The sequence below is a fragment of the Elgaria multicarinata genome, chromosome 8 (assembly GCF_023053635.1).
Source record: "Elgaria multicarinata webbii isolate HBS135686 ecotype San Diego chromosome 8, rElgMul1.1.pri, whole genome shotgun sequence".
Classification (NCBI taxonomy): domain Eukaryota; kingdom Metazoa; phylum Chordata; class Lepidosauria; order Squamata; family Anguidae; genus Elgaria; species Elgaria multicarinata.
In genome coordinates this window covers 87,551,255-87,571,888 of record NC_086178.1, presented here as the reverse complement: position 1 = coordinate 87,571,888, position 20,634 = coordinate 87,551,255, and the positions used below count along the sequence as shown (strand labels likewise).

Below are 20,634 nucleotides of genomic sequence, written 5' to 3'. Positions count from 1 at the left end.
CTCTCTGACTTCTGGAGAGTCTTGGGGAATTTCCTCCCTCGATCCCTATCTTGACTGGGCTTCTTCTAGTTCTGCCTTCGAGTCTGACTCAGCAACTGAAACTAAACCAGGGAGCCGGGCTCCATTCTGACAAATAAAGACATTAACATTTAAAACATTTACAGTTTCAAAGAGCCAGCTGACTAAGATAAACTCAGAGCAACAGACTAAAAACCTTCCTCAAACAAAAGTGGACATTGGGCAGCTTACATCCATAAGGCAATAAAATAAAATAAATAAATACTGGAATAAGTTTTTAAATGGTTTGTAAAATGGGACAGTCATGTACAGAATGATCTGTGCTGCTTGTGCTAATTATGCCCCGTGAGGGCCCACTAGTTGGGACACTTACTTAACAGACCAGGCAGCAAGGGAAGACACAATGTCGATGGTACAATATACTGTGCTTTGAGTACTCAAAACTTACAGAGTCTCTCAGCAACAGAAGTACAAACAAAAGGGATGATGTAGGTACATTTATTGCACACAAAACCAATTATGTGGAAAGGCCCACAGTCTGTACGGTTGGTCCCAATCCAAACGTACACTTCTGCAGCAGCCAGGTTAGTACAAGAATAACACTAGTTAGAAACCCTGAATAGCACTGATGAAGATGTGAGGATGGAACAGCTGTGCACACATTACTTACAGGAAAGGTCCTATAAGTAAGGTCCTGATGCTGTTCACTGAGAAAGGCAGAATGAGGATGGGAAAGTAAATACAGCTCTCTATCCTGCACAGCTGTTGCTTATTACTTACAGTACCTTTCCAGAGCAATGTGTGGAGAGTTAGCTAGCTAAAATCCCTCTTTTCCAAGAAGCTGTACAGATTTCTCATGCAGCCTTTCTTCCCATGCATACCATGACCAAGAGATGACATTAGACTAGCTACTGCAAGGTATCCTTCCATTCGGGCTTCTAAAACTATGGGGTGGCGGACAAAGTGGAACTGCCATTTCATTTGGTTCCAAAGCTGATAAGAATTAAATTTATGCAACTGTGTTTGTGGAGCTGTATAGATATATTAGGATTTTCAATAGATATTTTAGGGTCTTCACCTTGACTATTCAGGCTAACTATGTAAATCTTCTTGGAAACCCAATATCTTTTCTGAAATCGTCCATTTGTGTTTGCGCCTGGACATTTACAAGCAAGAGAAATTTTCCCAGTTACAGGCTGGTTTTCCATTTCCCACACACACTCTTGTCCCCCACCCCACTTTACTGTTAAGGTATCTTTCAAACAAACATTGAAAAAGTATGTATATTCAACATTTGTGAGTGAAAATTAGAGTTTACAGCTGACTGTGACTTTTACAGGCAGCTGTGTTGCTGCATCTTATGACATTTCTTTGGGCTTTACAATATCTACTTTTAAATGAAGAATTAATATCCTCAAATCCTTATTCAGCATACACGGATGCTCAGCCTCTGATCCTCCACAGGGATTCCAAGATCTTAGGCAGCATGGTGAAGATCTTGAAGCAAAACTCAATATACAGTGTTAGGGCTTTGTTGGGTCTATTATAATAATCTCTCTGTAAATTTCAGTTTTCAGTGCTGAGGGGAAAAATCTTGCAGTATAATGAAACATTAATACCCCCAATGGGTCTTCTGTTTTCCAAGAATGAATGAATAGTGATGGCTTTGTTGGAGTGAGAATTAGAGCTTATCTGCACCTTTACTAGAAATATAAGTATCCCAGCAGGAAATTTTGCACACCCACACCCAGCTCAATGGTGAAGCAAAACACACCAAATGTATTGAAGTCATAGTAGAGCAAGTTTCACCATCTTGGATGGCAGCCACCATTGACATTGACAGTGAAAGGAGAAACTCAATACATATTGACCCAGTTCTCAAGTAGTGATCAACCATGGGTTAAACAAACCATGGTTAGTTGGGGATGCACAGGGGCTGCCTCCCAACCACTTGTTGCTTTCATTTTGTTTCCAGTTTACCAAGCAATCCAGAAATGGGGTGTTCCTTGGTTGTTTTGTAAACTGTGAGCAAAGTGGAAGCAGCGACCAACCAGGAGGCATCTTGCTCTTGCACAGTCCCAACAACCCATGGGTTAATAACTGCTCAGTTGTCCTTACATCCAAGCTGAGCCAGTGTGGCCTGGACACGGAATCCTTGCCATGAGGATGGCAATCTCAGTGGTGAAGGCAACCAGCTTTCACAGAAAAAGGGGAGAGGATCATGTTCCCCTTGATTCCCTTTCTGTGGATCTTCAATTATTAACTACACCTTGCCTTCAGATGATGATCAGCCATTTGTACATCACTTTTCACACCAAGGGGACCCCAAAGTGGTGAACAGCTTCTGAAAATACAATAAAAATGCAATAAATCATTTATTGCTTAACGATCAATCAAAAACATATGAAGCAGTATCTATTCAGATACTAACGCTAACATAAATGTCACACTGCACTCTACCAAAGTAAGGAACTCTAGCACAATGCCAATAGCGTTAGCTGACATTATGAGATAACCTAGAAAACCTATTGCACCAGCTCACATGATTGGTATTGTGCTCAAGGTCCTTTATTCTAGCACAACATAATTTACAATGGCGCTAGTGTCCTATTGGCTACTGCCCATAATTAGGGAATGTGTATGCAAACTCAATTTTCAAAAAAGGCACAGCAGGAAATAATAGGATGTTGAAAGGATGATAGCCAAACACACCACATAAGGCTGGGAATTCTAAAGTCCGGCCACCACATATTCTCCAACCTAACTTCTGCAAAAAATTGAAGGTGGAGGCAGAGCCCACTGCCGCTCACTCCATGCTCCAAAAGATATTGAGGGTCAACAGACAAGCATTTTATAGCCCGCTCATTACTAGCCACTCATGTTTTTCCGCAGGTCCTTTTGATGATGCCATCCACCACCCACATCTTTTGGACTTCTTTCTGCAACAAAATAAGAGCCCAGTAAATCCAATTTTGGGGGAAGTGAAATGTGCCGCCATTTCCTGCCATGTGTGGGAAAAGCAGTGCGATAAAAGCACCCACTGAATGGGCCATGTGGTCATTGTTTACTTCTTCTTTCTTCCCGGGGTGAACAAAGAATCATTGTGGGACAGAAGCTGTTGAATGTAAGAGAGAGGTTTGGAGGCTTTTAAATTAAGATATCAAAAAGCACAACCCTGCTTGTCTTGCTTATAAAGAACAGGGTTTAGAGGATAGTATTACTCATCCTTCCTCACAATGCTGCCTTGTTGACTTTCTGTGCACTGTCATGGCCTAAATGTTCACTTTGAAGAGAGGTTCCATGGCCAGGGGTCAGTTCCTGGATTCTTCAGCAAAAGATGCTGTACGGCCTCTCCTTTAAGTGAAAGCTAAGCCGTGACAGAATGTGTGTGGAGAACAGTAGTGACTCAGCACTGATAGCACAGCGGAGAGAAGAGAGGTCTATACTAATGTTCAACAGAGTTGTTCCTTTGCTCCTTGTGTGGGCCAGGCAGAACTAAATCTTGTGTGAACTTCGCAAAGCGTGCTTTTGTAGAATACGTAGTCCAAGGACAAAATACTTTCTAAAATTAGAACTGTCCACCCTCCTTTCCAGCAATGTTTATTGTTTACAGAGCTACATCCTAGTGTAAATCTCACCTGAGGAATGAACAAACTCATAAGATTGCCTCAGGTAAATGAGTTACTCTCTGCCTCAGCCCTGGCCATTCCACAATAGCCTGTAATATGGAGATAAATAATACTGGAATGAGTCCAAGCGGTAGCGTGCCGCTATCCCATTTGCTCCTCCCACTTTCAGTCACTCTCAGTCATTAAGGTCCTCTTATATAGCATGGATTAAATCCTTGCTCCCCTAATAATGTTCTTTGCCGATGTTCTTTGCTTTCCCAAACGGTTTTCTGGAGTCACTCCTGGCTGTAAGCCTTGGTTGTGTGCTGTTGCTGCTGAACTCAGCAAGAAGTAGAGAGGAGATGAGGCAGAAACAGACAAAAAGCAAAGCAACGAGTAAATTGGTTGTAATGTATGTGAAGTGCACTGAAAACGCTAAAATACTGTATAAATGTTCAGTATTATTATTACACTCTGTCAACCACAGCTACATCATTTCCAGTATATCTTAAGAATGGCAATTCTGTGCACCCATTCATTCTAAATTGTTCTAAATTCCAAAAACATGAGTGGTTTTTGGGACTGTCAGATTTAGAAAGTGGCTTAAATATAAGTTCTTTTATAGTTGAGAAACATTTAAAGGAAAGGTTCTCTCTTTGAAGAGTAAGCAAGGATTAGTTCTATACACAAACAAAACAAAACCCACCTGTGAACCCAACAGGGTGCAGAGCCCATTTCTTCCCTGTGTTAACAAAAAAGATGTTCAGCTATTTTATTTTCAACCAACATTTAGAACTGAGGTGGGCAGCTTGTGGCCCTCCAAATGTTTTGGCCTACAGCTCTGAACAGCCCTAGCCAGCATGGCCAGAAACCTCTGGAGGGCCACAGGTTGCCCAGCCAAATTTAGAATATAATAGCTTTTGACTAGGGCATTCCATTCATCTATAGAGAGCTTGAATGCAATTACATCTAAATTTCTTGAATTGCACTGAAGTATTCCCTCTCTCTTTTGCATTGCAGTTATATAGCAATGCTTTCCAAGGCATCACTTCTGCATGCTAGCTTTGCTTATGTTTTTGTATCTAAATCCTTTTTTTCTTAGCCAGGAGCGAAGCAAGGCATACTCATCAGATATGTGAGGAAACCACTGCATTTTGTTCTCCTGGGGCCTCTTACTCCTCTTTTGCACATAACCAGTCCACTGGAGCAGTGTCTTGCTGGGGAGGCAGGCATTCCTCTTTTTACCTCATGGTACAGGCCACATTTGTATGGGTAGATCTCACTAGTTGGATGCAGGACAATTTTGAACTATGTTTTGTATGTCCCCAATACGTTGTGTATCCTCACAGCTCTGTTCTTAAGCTATCTTTCAACAGTTTGTCAGTTTCTATATAATGCCTACGGTTTAACTGCAGGTCTTTTTTTATCATTCTGTGGTAAACCTGTCAGCTCAGCACTCCCGATTTTTCCCACTGGTACAAAGCTTACTTTATGTCCTAAGGACTACTGGATGTACTGCTACTTGCTCTGTACTGTCATGCTGTTGGTACCCATGAAATATTCCACTACAACTCATTGTGGGCATATTTTGTGTGAGAGAATTTATTAACTTTCTATGAAGAGGTGAAACCGACTCCTGTATAATGCTAACAGTTTTATTTGTAAATACCATCGGAATTTCCCCAAAGCCATTTAAAACTCAAATGCTATCATAAATACAAAGAAGTAGAGTTAAGGGCACAGTGCTTGAGAGCTCTTTCTATGTTGCTATAGATTTCCATAGGAGTTGTGAACTTCAAAATTTGGATTTTATTTACAGTGCTTTAGGGTCTATTTAGTTTGGGCCATTAGATCTAAGCTTTTGTCTATATACAATAACAGAAAAACAAACCCCCTAACTCACAAAAGATGTTTCCACTATATTCCATTATCAGGATTTTGGAACGCTATATCCAAGATCAGATTCCTGGTGCAAAGGTTGTGGTAGAATCCATTGGTGCTCGCAGATTTGGAGATGGCTATTCAGAAGAAGATTATTCTAAATCTGATCTTATGGTCTACGCAATTGATCCTCAAACAAACCGGGCTATAATGAGAAATGAGCTTTTCAAGTATGTATTGAATATTATCATGGCAACATCTTGAATATTTATTTTGCAAAATACTTCTTTTTCTTTTTGTCGCGATCACGTTGACTAGCAAAATGGTTTGTGTGTGTGGGGGGGGTGTATCTCAAAAAGTATACAAACCTTTAGGTACTTATACATTCTTGGCATATGTAACTTAATATTTATAACCATAATAGGGATCTTGTGAAAGTTTTGAGTAGCCTTGCAACTGCAGCTCTTTTGTGAAACTTGCTAGGATTTGACTCAGTGTTCAGACAATCACAATTTAATTTAATAAGCTAGGATACGAATGAATCTTCTTGTGAGCCAACAAAACAAACAAGGTTGTCTTCAATTAACTTTAGTTTCCCATTTTGTCTGAACCAGGAAATTATGGTTAACAGCTTCAGAACCAGCCAGGATATCAAAACATAGTTTGAAGTTGGGCCAGATCTACACATAGCAGGAAATAACATTTTGAAAATGTTTTGAAAATGGTATATGAAATGTGTCCTGGGCCTGAACAGTTGTCAAAACCATTATAAACTGTTATAAAGCAGTAGTCTAGATCCTGCCTTGGCTTAATAACCTGCCTTGTTTCAAAGCTATTAATGACAGTTTCCCACTTCTTATAAAACAAGAAACTAAAGTTAAATATAGACTTCTTAACTTGTTTGCCAATTCATGCAAAGAGAGGAGTGAAGGGGCTGTGTGTACGAACTTCCCCAATCTCATTCCAACGTTTTCTACCCACTGGTGATAAGAGAAATGAATATTCTTGGACTGGATGCTGGAATTTACCCTTTACTGCCCAATTTTTTTAGTAAGGAAAAAGAATCCCATCCCCAGTTCACCCTGCCAGGAACAGAAGGAGTTATCTGTTTGAATTCACAGAAAGAAGACTTCTTGCCAGCTAAATTGGACACCAGGGCTCAGAGTTAGGAAGCACATATGCTTCTCAACCAGCTGAGGATGCAAGCCTGTGTCTGGACGGTGGAGACTGTGGAGACTCGCATAACTGAATGCTGTTCCATATGAAAATATTCACTGTACATAGAAAACTTGAAATCAAGGGGAAAGGTTCTAGTGTAACCTTCTCCCTGACATGTTGGTTTTCTGTGTGTTCATTTTTGTATGCAGGAGCATTCAGTCCTGCATACCTCCATCCGTAGTATGAAGTGGTAGGGTTCAGACACAGGTTCACCATCTCATCTGAGAACTGGACCATATATCTTGATATAAATACATTAGAGTGAATGTCCAAAATGCAGTGACTATGTGAATGCTGACAATCCTAGATGTGTTTTGTGCTGAGAATGGTATCTATATCTATCTAACCTGCATTTTTAACATACATATGAATGCTGACCCTCCCATTTAGGTGGTTGTCAAACATCTACTGGTGTATGTTTGGATATTTAGCCATTCCCATACTTTGCCTGAGATTCTCAGCATTCACATGAATGTTGACAGTCAGTAAATTTAGGTTGTTCCCTGTCCTGTGTGTGCCTGCGTGTGTTTTCTCCCATTTGCACAGACTCTTATTTTTCACCCTAATTCCCAAGACTATTTCATCTGCTGCCCTGTATCTGTGGGAGAGGGAGATCATTATTCTTTCTCAAACGTATTGGCATCTGCCGCTGCTTTGCATACATTTTATTATACCTCTTCTCCCATAAGGCCACAGTGCTCAGTGATGGAATAAGACAATCTGTCAGTCATGCATCTAAGAATCAGATACCTGTGGGTTAGTTTGTGAATTGTGATTCATTGGGGGGATCCTATTCCCCAAAGTTCCAAACCCTGTGTGGATGAGTCCAGTAGAAAAGCTGGTTGATTTTGAGAAGAAGAGGTGCAATCTGTAGCCACATGATGGATGGAGGGAGAGGTTACAAATAGTTACTCGAAAAGAGAGTGAAAATTTTGCTTTATATTCTAATATTATGTGGAACAGGTAGCAAATATACACTGACAGTGACAAATGTTCGAACATGCAGAACAAAACAAGAAAACATTAGCTTTCTCTTATTCTTTCTAACCTCTTGGTAATATTGGTTCACTCTTCCTCCCCACTCCCAAACAAACAAACAAACACGAAGAAGAAAGAACAGACTGTATTTTGTTGCATTTACAATATTTAGTCTGGACAATCACCAGCTGTATTCACTCAGCTATTGCTTCGGACAGGAATTATTTGAATATAAGAACATAAGAAGAGCCATGTTGGATCAGACCAAGGGTCCGTCTAGTCTAGCATTCTGTTCACACAGTGGCCAACCAGCTGTTGATCAGGAACCCACAAGCAGGACACAAGTGCAACAACACCCTCCCACCCATGCTCCCCAGAAACTGGTGCGGATTTGCATGCATGGTGGGATACTTTAATCTGTATTGATGTAGTGTTGATATGCAGGGTGATTATACCCATGAAAGGTTTCACAATGTTGTAGCATTTCAGCCTCTAATCACCTCCCCGCCCCATCCTTAAATTCATATTTGAATATGCATTCGTTCATTTTATTAGAATTATGCTCTCTTTTCAAGTTATTAAGTAGAATATATCAAACACTGGAAATCCAACATTTCAACTATCTTGTGAAGCTTACCTGGATATCTGCTGGCCAGCAAACTTCACCTCTTTATTAGGCAGCTATGTATTTGTCCTGTTCTAAGGCGGGTAAGGGCCCTGGGCAGGGTCTTGTGAGCAGTCAGTCCAAGCCAAGGTCTTCTCAGGGAATTCCAGGAATGCAGCGGAAGACGCAGAGCTTTATCACACCAGCATTATACTGTGCAATCACTGTGAATTGCATGCAAAGGACTCCAAAGTTTCCCAGCTTATAATCTGCTTTTATTGTGAAGTACTCCCATGCATCCTGCTTTAATTGTGCTGTGAAGCCAAAAGAAGTGCAATATTTAGCCACCAGATTTCAAGCGTATCTTCCGAGCGGCCACTGGGGTGCAGGAGCAGGATTTGATATGAATTAAACAAATGCTTACATCTGCGTAAGCTTTAAAGATAAAGACATCAAAATTGGAACAGTAATAGATATTAAGGAGAGCTTTAAGCGTACCAAATTTGAATCAGATTGGGTGATCCGTTGTTTTATTATTATTATTTTACATTTCCCCCCTTAAACCCACTTCCTGGTTTGCAAAGGATCTTGCTGCCCGGTAGCAACAACGCCAACAGCTTAGTGCTGTAGGGATAATTCGAGGGAAACAGGTATGTGGGATGAAGCTAAAAGGCAAAGTTAGAACAGTCTGGTTGTCAATTGCCAAGAGGTCATGTAGCCAAGTATTGTAGCAGTCAAGCGTTGTTCAAAGGAGTGGTCTAAGAGAGTGCCGTGGGTCCAAGAATCCAGGCCTCTTCATGAAGCAAAGTCAGGGAGCTGAGGAAACTGATGGTTTGCCTGCAGAGAGGTGTGACTGTTCCTGAGCTGTTTTTTAGCTGACCATTATGTTGTTCTTAAGTGAGGCTGCACGCGGTGCTCTCTCCCTCCACTGCTGCTGTTGCTTGCTTCTCTGGCATTCAGCCGGCTGGATTACTGTATGTCCAGCTCTGACTCCTGCTCTTGAGAAAACTCTGGAATGCTGTTGGAGGTGCCAGACTGCTCTTCTAGAGGTCCCAGGGGACTGCTGTTGGCCGAAGCTTCCAAATCTCCATCTGGCTTTGGCTGCAGCACATTGAGCTGGTTCTCTCCTCTTCCTCATCGGAGGAATCTCCCTCGAGGTGAGGCATGACAGTATCAAAGGGGCTCAGAATGGGTTCCCCTTTATGGTAATAGAATATCCCTCGTAGGTTTAAGCCCATTAACCAGGATAATACGTTTTTGTCTATCCTGGTTAAGACAAATTCCATAAAATCATTCCTCTTCTTTTTTTTTTTAACCAATCACCATCCCTGCCCGGCCTGGCCTGATGATTAGACAGCAGCTGAGCTTCATCCTCTCCGTCACTGTAATTCTCCCCACCAGCCCCCCACTCCTGCAGTCTTAATGCCTCAACAGTTGTTGTTGTTGTTATTATTATTTGCATTTTTATACTGCCCAACAGCCGAAGCTCCCTGGGCAGTTCACAAAGTCTAAAATGCCTTCCCCCTCCCCATCTGACTCAGAATAAGGCCAGGTCTACATCTTGTGTCAAATCATTACAAATATGGAATAAAAAGCAGGCAATAACACTATGAAAGCGGTATATGCAATGTGGATTGTGCTCCTACAGTTATCAATGCACTTCAATACTGCTATAAAGTGGTAGTGTAGATCTAGCCTAAGCTCCCATACCTCCTTGGGTCACATCTGCAGATGTTCTGGGCCCAATCCCTACACAAATGAACAAAATTCTCATATGGAAAAAATAAGATTCTGTCAATGTGTGTGTGTGTGTTTTTAACAAAGCTTTTAATGGTTAAATTCGTCAAGTTTGTACATTGTTTTAATTGTTTTTACTGCTTTTAAATTATAAACTGGTATTAACTTGATTCATGGTTTAGTTTGTTTTTAGCTGTGTATATTTATTGTTTTATATTGTATGATTTTATCTGTATGCCGCCCTGAGATCCTGGTGATATAGGACGGGATACAAATGTTTTAAATAAATAAATAAATGAGTGGATGATGGAATGAAAAACACGTGACTATCCGTAAAACCCAGATGGGATTTAACAAAATCCATAAACCCCTACTGCTAATATATTGGCAGCAGGACTGCTTCCTTTTTTTAACACCTAGAACCACATGCCACGAACTGTATTTTTTCCTTTTAAACTAAGAGAATGTATCCCATCTGACATCATCTCCTCTGTTGTGACTTCCTTTCTTCCTCTTCATCACTAACTAACATAACTAATTCGTCCTCTGCCCCCGCCAAATACTGACTAAATATCAGTTTTCAGCTTTCTACAGAGCAGAATACCCAAAGAGCTGCAAAATGAAATGACCCAGGGTGGGAATCTGGCTCTCCTGGGGTCTCAATCCAGTCCTTCAGGATTGCCCAGATGGCTGCTTCCCCTTCCCCTGATGCTCAGTGTCCCCAACCACTGATGACTGGATGGTTTCCTGGCTTTGTTGCTACCCCGCCCCCATTCTAAGAAGTTGAAATGCCTCTCCTGAGATTTATCTACTGGCAATGAGAGCTTTAATCTACAAGACGCTAGTAATTTTGGCTCCGACCCTTTGCCCCACCCACCACAGGAATGCAGCTGCCTGAAAATGTCTCCAGAATTGATTTGGGCCCCTGGGCAGAAGGAGGTTCCCCATCCCTGTAATAGATGTACAGATCTGACCAAACAGTGTTTAGTCAGAAGTCTTCTTAATTTCAGTGAGAGTTACTTCTGAGGAGATATGTGGAGGATTTCAGTGTAAATGATTTATTGTAGAAGGAGCTGTGATGAATAATAGCCTATTTCATCAGATGTGCAAAGAGCTGTATACATGGCTGATGTTTCCGTGGTATTTCCGTGGGAAATGTTCCGCTTGCTCAGTAGTACTACCACCAGCAGGATAGTTTACATAGCTGATAGCTTGATCCTATCCATGTTTACTTGGAATTTCTCTCAAGTAAATATACACAGGATGGCAACCCAAATAGGAAAATGGAACTATTCTTTACCACCAGCAGTAGCAGCAGCAGCCTTTGTTCATAAAAATACAACCAGCTTACTATAGATTTTAGAGATTTATCATGTTAGAAAAATCAGCCATCATTATATCATCTTGTATAATTACATCTTAATTTAATATACAGACTTTGTACTAAAGAAGGGTAAAAATAATAATAAAAAAGGTGAAGGAATTGTGCAGTTTCTTGTTTTGAACAGCTACCGATTAACACCGGCTTAGAAGCAACCTAATTAAAAAAAAAAATCTCGCACTTGCACAGTCAGCGCTCCCCCCCCCCTTTCAAAAGCTTAAAAAAAATTAAATCAGCAAAATCCTAGGGAATACTTTCTTGGCTTAGGGGTAGAGGTGAAAGAATGTCAGCTTAGTGAAGTAAAGGAGAGAGATGAAGTGAGGGTTCCAATCTGAAGCATTAACATGTTTTAGCTTGTGGCAGGAAACCTCCAGAGGTTTGGTTCAGATAAACTCAGATGCTTATCCTAATCTCAAAAGCGACTCCGACAGGTGCTTTCCTTCTCCTAATCCTGCCATAAGAAGCTTCAGAGGGGGCTCAGTGACCCTTCTTGCCCTGCTTCACTTGCAGGATGACTTCAGAGCTGGCTTTCGTGGTCCCTTGGAAGAGCAGGCCCCGTTCCTCATCCACCTGTTTTTCTCTCTCCTTTCCATCCCTCACGACCTTCCCATCCAAAGAACTACCTTCAGGGAATGGAGTCCTGGCAGAAAGGAAAACTGAGAGTAATAACAGGCATGTGATAACATCCCTAGTGCTGTAGAAAATCCTACTTTCTGAATGAGGGACAGAAAACTGATCCCTGGTGGAAGGCTGTGTAGAGATGGCTTTCCAGAATGTTAAAATGCTTCCCACTTACTGCAATAAACCTGAGGTTCAGACATTAGCATTTGGTCTATGTGTTTATTTATTGCATATGTTAAGGTTGCCTCCTACACTCTTTGATTTAACATGGAAGTAGTGTGCTGAAGCCATTGTGAGCTAATGTTTCAATAGTGACTGGTGCTTATGAATGGCACACAGTGATATTTTTGAACCTTTTTTTTAGCCTTTAGATTCTTTCCCCCCCACTAAGAGCACAATCCTATGCATGATTAGACAGAAACAAAGCCCTACAACTCCCAGCATGTCTGGCTAGGGCATGTGAGAAGTTGTAGTACTTTTTAAAAAACTTTTATTTTTTTGATGTCTAAACATGCATTGAGCAGGGGGTTGGACTCGATGGCCTTATAGGCCCCTTCCAACTCTACAATTCTATGAGGGTTGTGCCCTAAATGGTCTTAAGGAAACATTTCTCTAGAAAAAGCCTCCTCCACCCCAGACTCCTGCTAATGATTGCTGGGGTTGAAGGCTTTAACCTTCCGATGAGGTTAACCTAAGCATCAAGAGACAGGGCCTTCTTGGTGGTCCCCCCACCGAATTTTGGAATGATCTCCCTGGTAAGGCCTGCCAGGTGCCAACATTGTTATCTTTTTGGCACCAGATTAAGAACTTCCTCTTTACTCAATCATTCAGAAGTACATCGTGAGTTTTAATCAGCAGTACATCAGGAGTTTTTAATCAGTTTTTAATCCTGGATTTGTCATATGGTTGAGTGTTTAAAATAGTTTTTATATATATGTTGCCTGTGCCTGTGCTATCTGTTTATGTTTTTATGTAAATAGTTTTTACACTTTGTACAATGTGTTTTTAATTGTTTTAAATCTTTGTGAACCACCCAGAGAGATTCGGTTATGGGACAGTATAGGAATGATGATGATAATAATAATAATAATAACAACAACAACAACAACAACAACAACAACAACAATCCCCCTCCCAGTGATGTTATAATCATTTGGATGGGGTAAAGGTTAAAGCCTCATCCTATTCCAGTGTTCTTGCTCATGATCACTGGGAGGAGAAAAGTGATAATTTCTCGGATTTGCCATCTACTTGAGTGGCAGGGGAACTATCCAGCACAAGGGAGGGTCTTTAGGGTAACTTTTTTTTGAAAAAAGCAGAAGTGCTGTCCAACTAGGCAAATAAGCTAAGCTGCTGATCCGAAAAGGTGTTGTAACAGTGAGACAGAAACTGACCGGTTTTTATAGCTGTCGTTTTGCAGTGCTTGTGATCAATAATATAATTGTTTATTACATTTCTATACTACCCCATAACTGAAGCTCTCTTGAGAATGTTCAGATGTGTGTGAAGGTATTTGCTAATCTAACTCCCGTTAGAGTTAGTATCCCATTGCAAGTACCAGAAAAGGTGCACTATTAGAGATCAAAAATGCTTGCACTATACTTTATGAGAACAAAAAAGAGAAAGAGAGATGATTTCTCTAGCAGTCTTCTTGAAAATGTCCAATTTTTAAGAGGTGTTTTTTTAAAAGAAGAAGAAGTCCCCTGTCTCATTTTGTACAGTATGCCGGGTTTCATCTGGTTGAGCTATAAAAAACCTTAAAATAGAGTTTTGTAGAGAAATTGCTTACAGACTTTTTAATAGACACAGTGTTATGCCTCCTAGAAATATACTGCTGGCAAAGCAAAAGTCCTTCAAGTTCTTCATCTAGCGCACACGAGCATCATCTAGTGTGCGGTATCTAATGTGCAGTAAGAGGCTTTCATCTTGCATTGCATCTGAATTTTCCAGTTTTAGGGTTCAGAGTATAGTTTAGGAAGGATACTGGTAACGTTGAATCCCCTAACAAACAACCTGCTTGTAGAACTCCATTAATTTTCTGTCATTCAATATATTCGTGTTTTTATGTGATGGGGCAATTTTCCTGACTAGGAATGGGTTCGCCTCCCATTTTTTACCCTCATTGTGATCATGTTTGCCTTGTTTTGATGTTGTTTGAAGCTCTTTTGTTCCTTTGATGGTGGCTGTGTCCTGGCTCTCTTTTATTCCTCCTTCTTTGCTCTTACTGCCATTTGATCTGATTACCAACGGCGACCTATGTGGTTTTGTTATGGTGCCATGATTCTAGGTCAGTCACAGTGCCACCACAGACGTCACATCTATAAACAACCCTGCATATGACTGCAGCCAATCAGATTAAATGGCAGAGAGACCAAATGGGGCTAAGAGAGAGCAAAGAAGGAAGAAGAAAATGCGACTGAAAAAAAGGCAAATGAGGGTGGAAAAAAATAATGTTCATATTTTTCAATAATTAGTTCAGCTGCGTCAAATATGCCAGGGAGGGAGTGGTACTCATGTCCTGCTTGTTGGTTTTCCATGGATGGCCATAGTGTGAGCAGAATGCTGGATTGAATGAACCCTTGGTCTGATTCAGCATGGCTCTTCGAATGTTCTTGTGATAATAATGTTCTTGCGATCATAATGTTCTTATGATCTTTCCTGTTGCACTTGTTGTCCTCTCTGTTGTATTTTTTAATACTGAAGATTTCTGGATGGCAAGCTTCTAGATATCAATAAAGAATTTCAGCCATACCTTGGGCAAGGAGGACGTATTTTGGAAATCCGCACTCCAGATGTGGTGGCCAACGTCAAGAAGCAGGCACAAGCTGTGGGCTACACAGAAGGGGCACTGCTGGCTTTGGCTGTCATTATCATCCTTTGCTGCATGCCTGCTATCTTAATAGTTATGGTCAGCTACAGACAGTAAGTATGCCAGCTTTCTTTACTGTAGATTACATAGCACTCGTTATATATAACAGATGAGGGACTGTACACTAGTAAGTTTGGTTGTATGTTTTACAATTTCCAGTCTTTTTTTCCAGTATACACATTTGAGGAGTCCATACCACTTTTCGTTGCAGAGTGAGCAAGCCTCCTTCCTCCTGGGAGTTCCTGTGTGTCATTTGAATGCACAGGGACTCGGCCATGACCAGCCCAGATTTTTGGGCTGGTGTAGAAACGGTCATAGCTTCCTCCAAACTCAGCTCAGTTCAAACACTTGTCAGCCCAGCGGGGAATCCACTGGAAGAGCTCTTGGACCTGGAATCCAATAAAACTCATTTCCCACAATAGGGTCTGTTGATTTCTTAGTCTTCTTAGCCTACAGAAACTCTATGTTGGGCTGCCCTTAAGACCGGTCTGGAAACTGGAGCTAGAGCAGAATGCTGAAGCTCGGCTGTTGTCAGCAGCTGCCTCTTTTCAGCATATACCTCCTTTGCTGAGGGAATTGCACTGGCTGCCTATTCGCTACCGGGCCAGGTTTAAGGTTTTGGTACTAGTGTACAAAGCCCTAAACAACTTGGGACCAGGATACCTGAGAGAGCACCTTCTCCCTTACTATCCTACCCAATCACTGAGGTCATCAGAGGGCATGCTCCTGGTGGTTCCACGTGGACCTGTGGCCCGATTGAAATCTATCAGGAGAAGAGCCTTTAGTGTAGTGGCCCCTTCTCTGTGGAACTCTCTGCCCCTGGAGGGCAGGCAGGCACCAACACTAGGCTGATCCTGAAAACAACTCTGTTTTGAGAAGCCTTCCTCAACTGATTAGCCACTGTGTTTTTAAAATAGAACAATTTAATTTGCTTTTTAAATCTCCTTTTACTGTTTATACCTATGTTTACCGCTCTGGAATCTATGTTGATAATTGAGCATTATATAAATATTGCAAATAATAATAATAATAATAATAATAATAATAATAATAATAATTCAGAAAGGGTTTCCTAGCTTCTTGTGTGCAGAAGAGATAGTGTTACACAGGCTCAGGATGATGATGATGGTGATGATGATGATGATGATGATGATGATGATGATGATGATAATGAAATAATAGGCTCTAGGCTACACTGTTTCCCTTCCTCACCAAGAAAAATGTTCAATGTTCTAACTTACAATTGGGGAGAAAGCCCAGTGGTGATGAACGCTCGGTGGTGGTGCTCAGGCTTTTTCCTAAGAACAATAGAGGACTACCATTAGACAGGCTAATGCCATTGGGCTAATGGGCCATAGGTTTCTATTCAATGTACATCACTGGCTTATATCCATTCTACCCAGACCTTCCTTCCCTCTTAATTTCCTCTCTCTGCCTCATTGCCCTTTACGCAAATCCTTAGAAGTGTGCTTGAAATGCTTTCTGTTTTGGGACAGAAAGCATTTCTGCCCACGATCCTCAGTACATGGATCCACTTCTTAGTGGGGACTGAAACAGAGTCCAGATGCCTACGTCAAAATGTGAGCAAGGCAGTATTTCTTCCTCCATCTTCCACTTCATGTCTTTTTTATAGCCTGCCTCAGAAGTTCACTTCTGCACATGTAAAAGGCTCTGTGAGAACATGCAAGGCTAACTCCGCCCCCTTAAGATTGCCCCACTCATGACTGGCTGATTCTGAAGAGGATGATTTTCATTGTATGTAGGGTTTCCAATGCAAGAACAGGAAATGTATATATGGGAATGCTACCCAATTATGTGTCACCTCAGGAGTGTTGCTGGTGCAGCCATCACTGAGGGAGCAGAGGGAGACCTGTGCATAGAGAAATGAGCACTGGAAGAGGGCTTATGTGTTCTTTAGTATCTAAGCTGTCCTTGAGATTTTTTTTCTAAATAAAAGCCAAAATTCTGGGAATATTACTAAGCATTTATGGGCTGTGGGCTGTACTTAAACAATACAGGAAAAGTGTTTCCTCTTCCTTTGGCTTTCTTATGCGTTCATGACCAGATATCAAAGTTGGCAAAGTAACTGTTCAAGGTTGCTATTTAGTGCAAAGATTATAGCTGAATGAACATAATTGTCATCATTGGTGCACATAAAGTAGAAATATTAAGAATGGCTTTATATTAAAACTTATGTGTCATAACAACATTTTTTCAATACTTTCCAGCCCACTGATCGGCTTAATATTGAATGAATTAATTTTTGCAGCTTATACAAAAAGAACAGTAAAGTTTAATGAATTTTGCATTGCTTATTTTCCAGTGTGAATTAGCATTGTTGTAGCACTGCCCAGAGCCTGCTTGTAAATAATCCTAGAAATTATCAATGCTCTTTTCTATTAAGTGGCACTTTGAAATTTCAGTATCCTACACAAAAGAAAAAAGTAATTACAAACCAAAGATTGTGAATTAATCATAGGAAAGTGGCACCTTCGTAATCAACCCCAAAATGTAGAGCAGCCCTATTAGTATTATTAAAATTCCTTTAATATTCTATGTATAATTTAAAATCAGGAGGAAATTATAAAGCGTACTTCTTATTTGGCCTCCAAACTTATAAAATCATAAGTCAAGTTTAGATAGCTGTTTTTAATAATTAGTTTTGTAGAGACTGTGTTAAGCTAATAATTGCTTTTTTTCTTGCAATTTTTTTTTTATGGATTATACAGTGATTACAAAAATAAAAGTAAGGAAAGAAATAATTGACCATTGCAAAAACAATGATTAAGTATGATCCATCCCCTCCTGGGTGCAAATTCCTCAGGGCATTTTGGAGTCCTTCTAATTCTTTCTTGTCCATAAGCCAGTGCACCAGAGCCTAGGGTGATCACTTAAACTTCACCAAAAAAGAGGACACACACCACCAAAAAAGGGGAGAACAAAAGATGGCCTAGACTTGAATGTACTGATTTTATAAGTGCAAATGTAGAAATATTTGCTATAATCTAAATTAAAATACAATACATCTCAGTAGACTGGGGACGACTGTGACTATGTGACCTTTATACCTTGCTCAGTCTGTTGTTCAGGTGCTAAATCAAGGCTCCTACTGTACCTTCTGATGGTTCTTTGGGCAGCATCCAACTGTATCATCCCGCAAATTCAAATAGCACCACTGGAGCTCCGCTGAACCTTTCAGTTATGCAAAAGATTGCCCATTACACTTGTGCAAGCAATTGAGCAGCTGGTTGTACAGCGCATCGTGCAAATGGAATGTGCAACCGGTTGCACAATGGGTTGCACAAAAGTCATGTGCAATGGGCTGCACAAAGTGTTTCCCAAGAATAATGTGCAACCGCTTGTGGAATTGTGCTTGCACAAACGGAACTTTCGTTGGATTTTCCTCTTGTACATAGTTCAGGACCAATTTTCTGCTAGCAGAATGACATATAGTTGGATACTGCCCACGATCTTTAAGCTGCACTGGACAGCCCTTCAATCAGAGGATGCTCTCAAGAAGGGGACTGTCCTCTGACAGTAGGGACAGGCCTCCTTCTAAAGCTAATGGCCGTGCACCTGGCATAACATGCCCAGCTGATACCTAGAAGCTGGGAAAGTGTTCCATAATTGTCTGTGGAGAGGAAATAGAGGGAACTGTTTTGATATTTAATTGATTTAACGTATAAAATATGAGGTTGTCCCTTCCCCCATTAAAGGTCAGTCACATTAATTTTAATCTATAAGGGCTCCATCCTATGCATGGCTGGCTGGGGAATGCTGGGAGTTGTAGGACTTTTTCTGTTTAAACATGAATGGGATTGTGCCTTTAACAGTGCGATACTATGCATGTCTACTCAGTAGTAAGTCCCACTGAGTTCATTTGGGCTTACCCTCAAGTAAGAGTGTATAGGATCTCAGCCTAAATCTACATAAATTCACATATGGCTGTTTTAAAGAGGGAAAAAACTCTATTACTTTTCTTTTTTAAAAAAAAAAATGTAATAGCTGGCACTGCTTTAGAAGAGGAATTTGCTCCTGCATGAGGATGAAGCAGGGAATGCTTCTTTTAAGATGGTGTCTCCCATTTGTATTTTTTAAATAGTACTTATTAAAATAATGAATTTTAAAATGTGTTGCCTGATTAATCAGGGATGCCATTAGTCAATTAAGGGTGTAATTCTATGCATGTTTATACCAAAAAACATGCATAGAATGTTTGACTGGGGAACGGTGGGAGTTAAACGGCTTTTTTTCCTGTCTAACCATGTCTAGGACTGCACGCTAAACTACTTTTAATTGATTACTTTAACTGATTAATCCATTACAGTTGCAGCTCTAATAAAATGGTGTGCTTACGTTCAATGCCTTATGAAGTTTATAGGAATTCACATTTCTGAATTATTGCTCTAAGTGAAATTCACACCTTATCTTTTTTTTTTGTTTCTGTCTTACCATTCTGCATTGCAAAACAGATTTAAAGAGTAAGTATGCATTTTTGACCTTCTTTCAAATACCTTGCATATGAAAGGTAGTGATTGTGCTAAGGATTCACTTTGGATCATTTTGGCAAGTAAAAACAGGATGTTCAACAGGAATACATTTATTGTCAGTAGGACATATTGGATTAAAAAGCACTGACATTTCTTCCAAGTCAGGTTTAGAACAATAGCAGGGCCCTGCCTCCATCTTGGATTCACTACCTTCCCCAAAGCCTATGCTGAGCTGGGAGGTAACACATCATGGCTGCCATGCCCAGTGAGAGCCAGTGTGGTGTAGTGGCTGAAGTGTTGGACTGGGAGTCGGGGGATCCAGGTTCTAGTCCCCGCTCAGCCATGGAAACCCACTGGGTGACTTTGGGCCAGTCACAGACTCTCAGCACAACCCACCTCACAGGGTTGTTGTTGTGAGGATAAATTCAAGAGGAGGAGGATTGTGTACGCTGCCCTGAGTTCCTTGGAGGAAAAAAGGCAGGATATAAATGCAATCAATCAATCAATCAATAAAGCCCAGCCCAATTCATTTTGCTGCCTGAGGCAAAGGGCAAGATGGTGCCACAATTCTAGAGTACCCCTCATATTGCCACTTCACGCACCACCACCCCCAGCATTTGCCATCTGAGACGCTTCCCTAATGCCCTGTCACTCCTGGGTACCTCACTGAAGCCAACATTCACCTAGGCCAGGTATGTGTCTTATAGCTGTTGGAGGTTGACAGGAATTTCTTTTTACAATTGCAGGCTTCCCTATTCAGCATTTAATATCTATGGAAGTATTTCTACAGAAAAGTAATAATAAAGTCAAACTATAAAACCGACAGATTTCAGAGTATGTCCACATTTTTAAAGGGGCAGATTAATTGTACAGCCATTTCATAAAGTTTGAATTTGAAAGCAATTATCAGAAATGTATGTGGCATGTTTTGCTTCAGTGTGTGTGTGTGTGTATCTCTGTGTGTGCAACAGCTGAGTCTTGAAAATGACCAAAGATTGCAGGGAAATGAACAGCCAGATAGTATATAATCAAATTAAGAGCAAATCCCAGTGTATTAACCTAACATGGCCTAATCAATATATAGATGATTAGATCAGTAGTACATTCATTTTTTAAAAAATAAAAATTATGTAATACATTCTGAGGTAATCTAGTCTTATCTGCTCAGCCACTGGAGCTGATGAGTCAAGTCTTCCAAATTTTCTAACCAATCTTGAAAAATGTTATTT

The 20,634-nt window shown here is 40.7% G+C and overlaps 1 protein-coding gene across 1 annotated transcript in view; it reads left to right on the top strand.

Annotated features, from left to right (window-relative positions):
• PCDH15 (protocadherin related 15) overlaps positions 1 to 20,634 on the top strand; it is a 451,284-nt gene that overhangs the window by 400,319 nt on the left and 30,331 nt on the right. Inside the window, exons 32-34 of the mRNA XM_063132951.1 lie at positions 5,561 to 5,737; positions 14,750 to 14,968; positions 19,388 to 19,396. Coding sequence (XP_062989021.1) covers positions 5,561 to 5,737; positions 14,750 to 14,968; positions 19,388 to 19,396 — 405 coding nt within the window. The remainder of the gene's footprint in view (positions 1 to 5,560; positions 5,738 to 14,749; positions 14,969 to 19,387; positions 19,397 to 20,634) is intronic.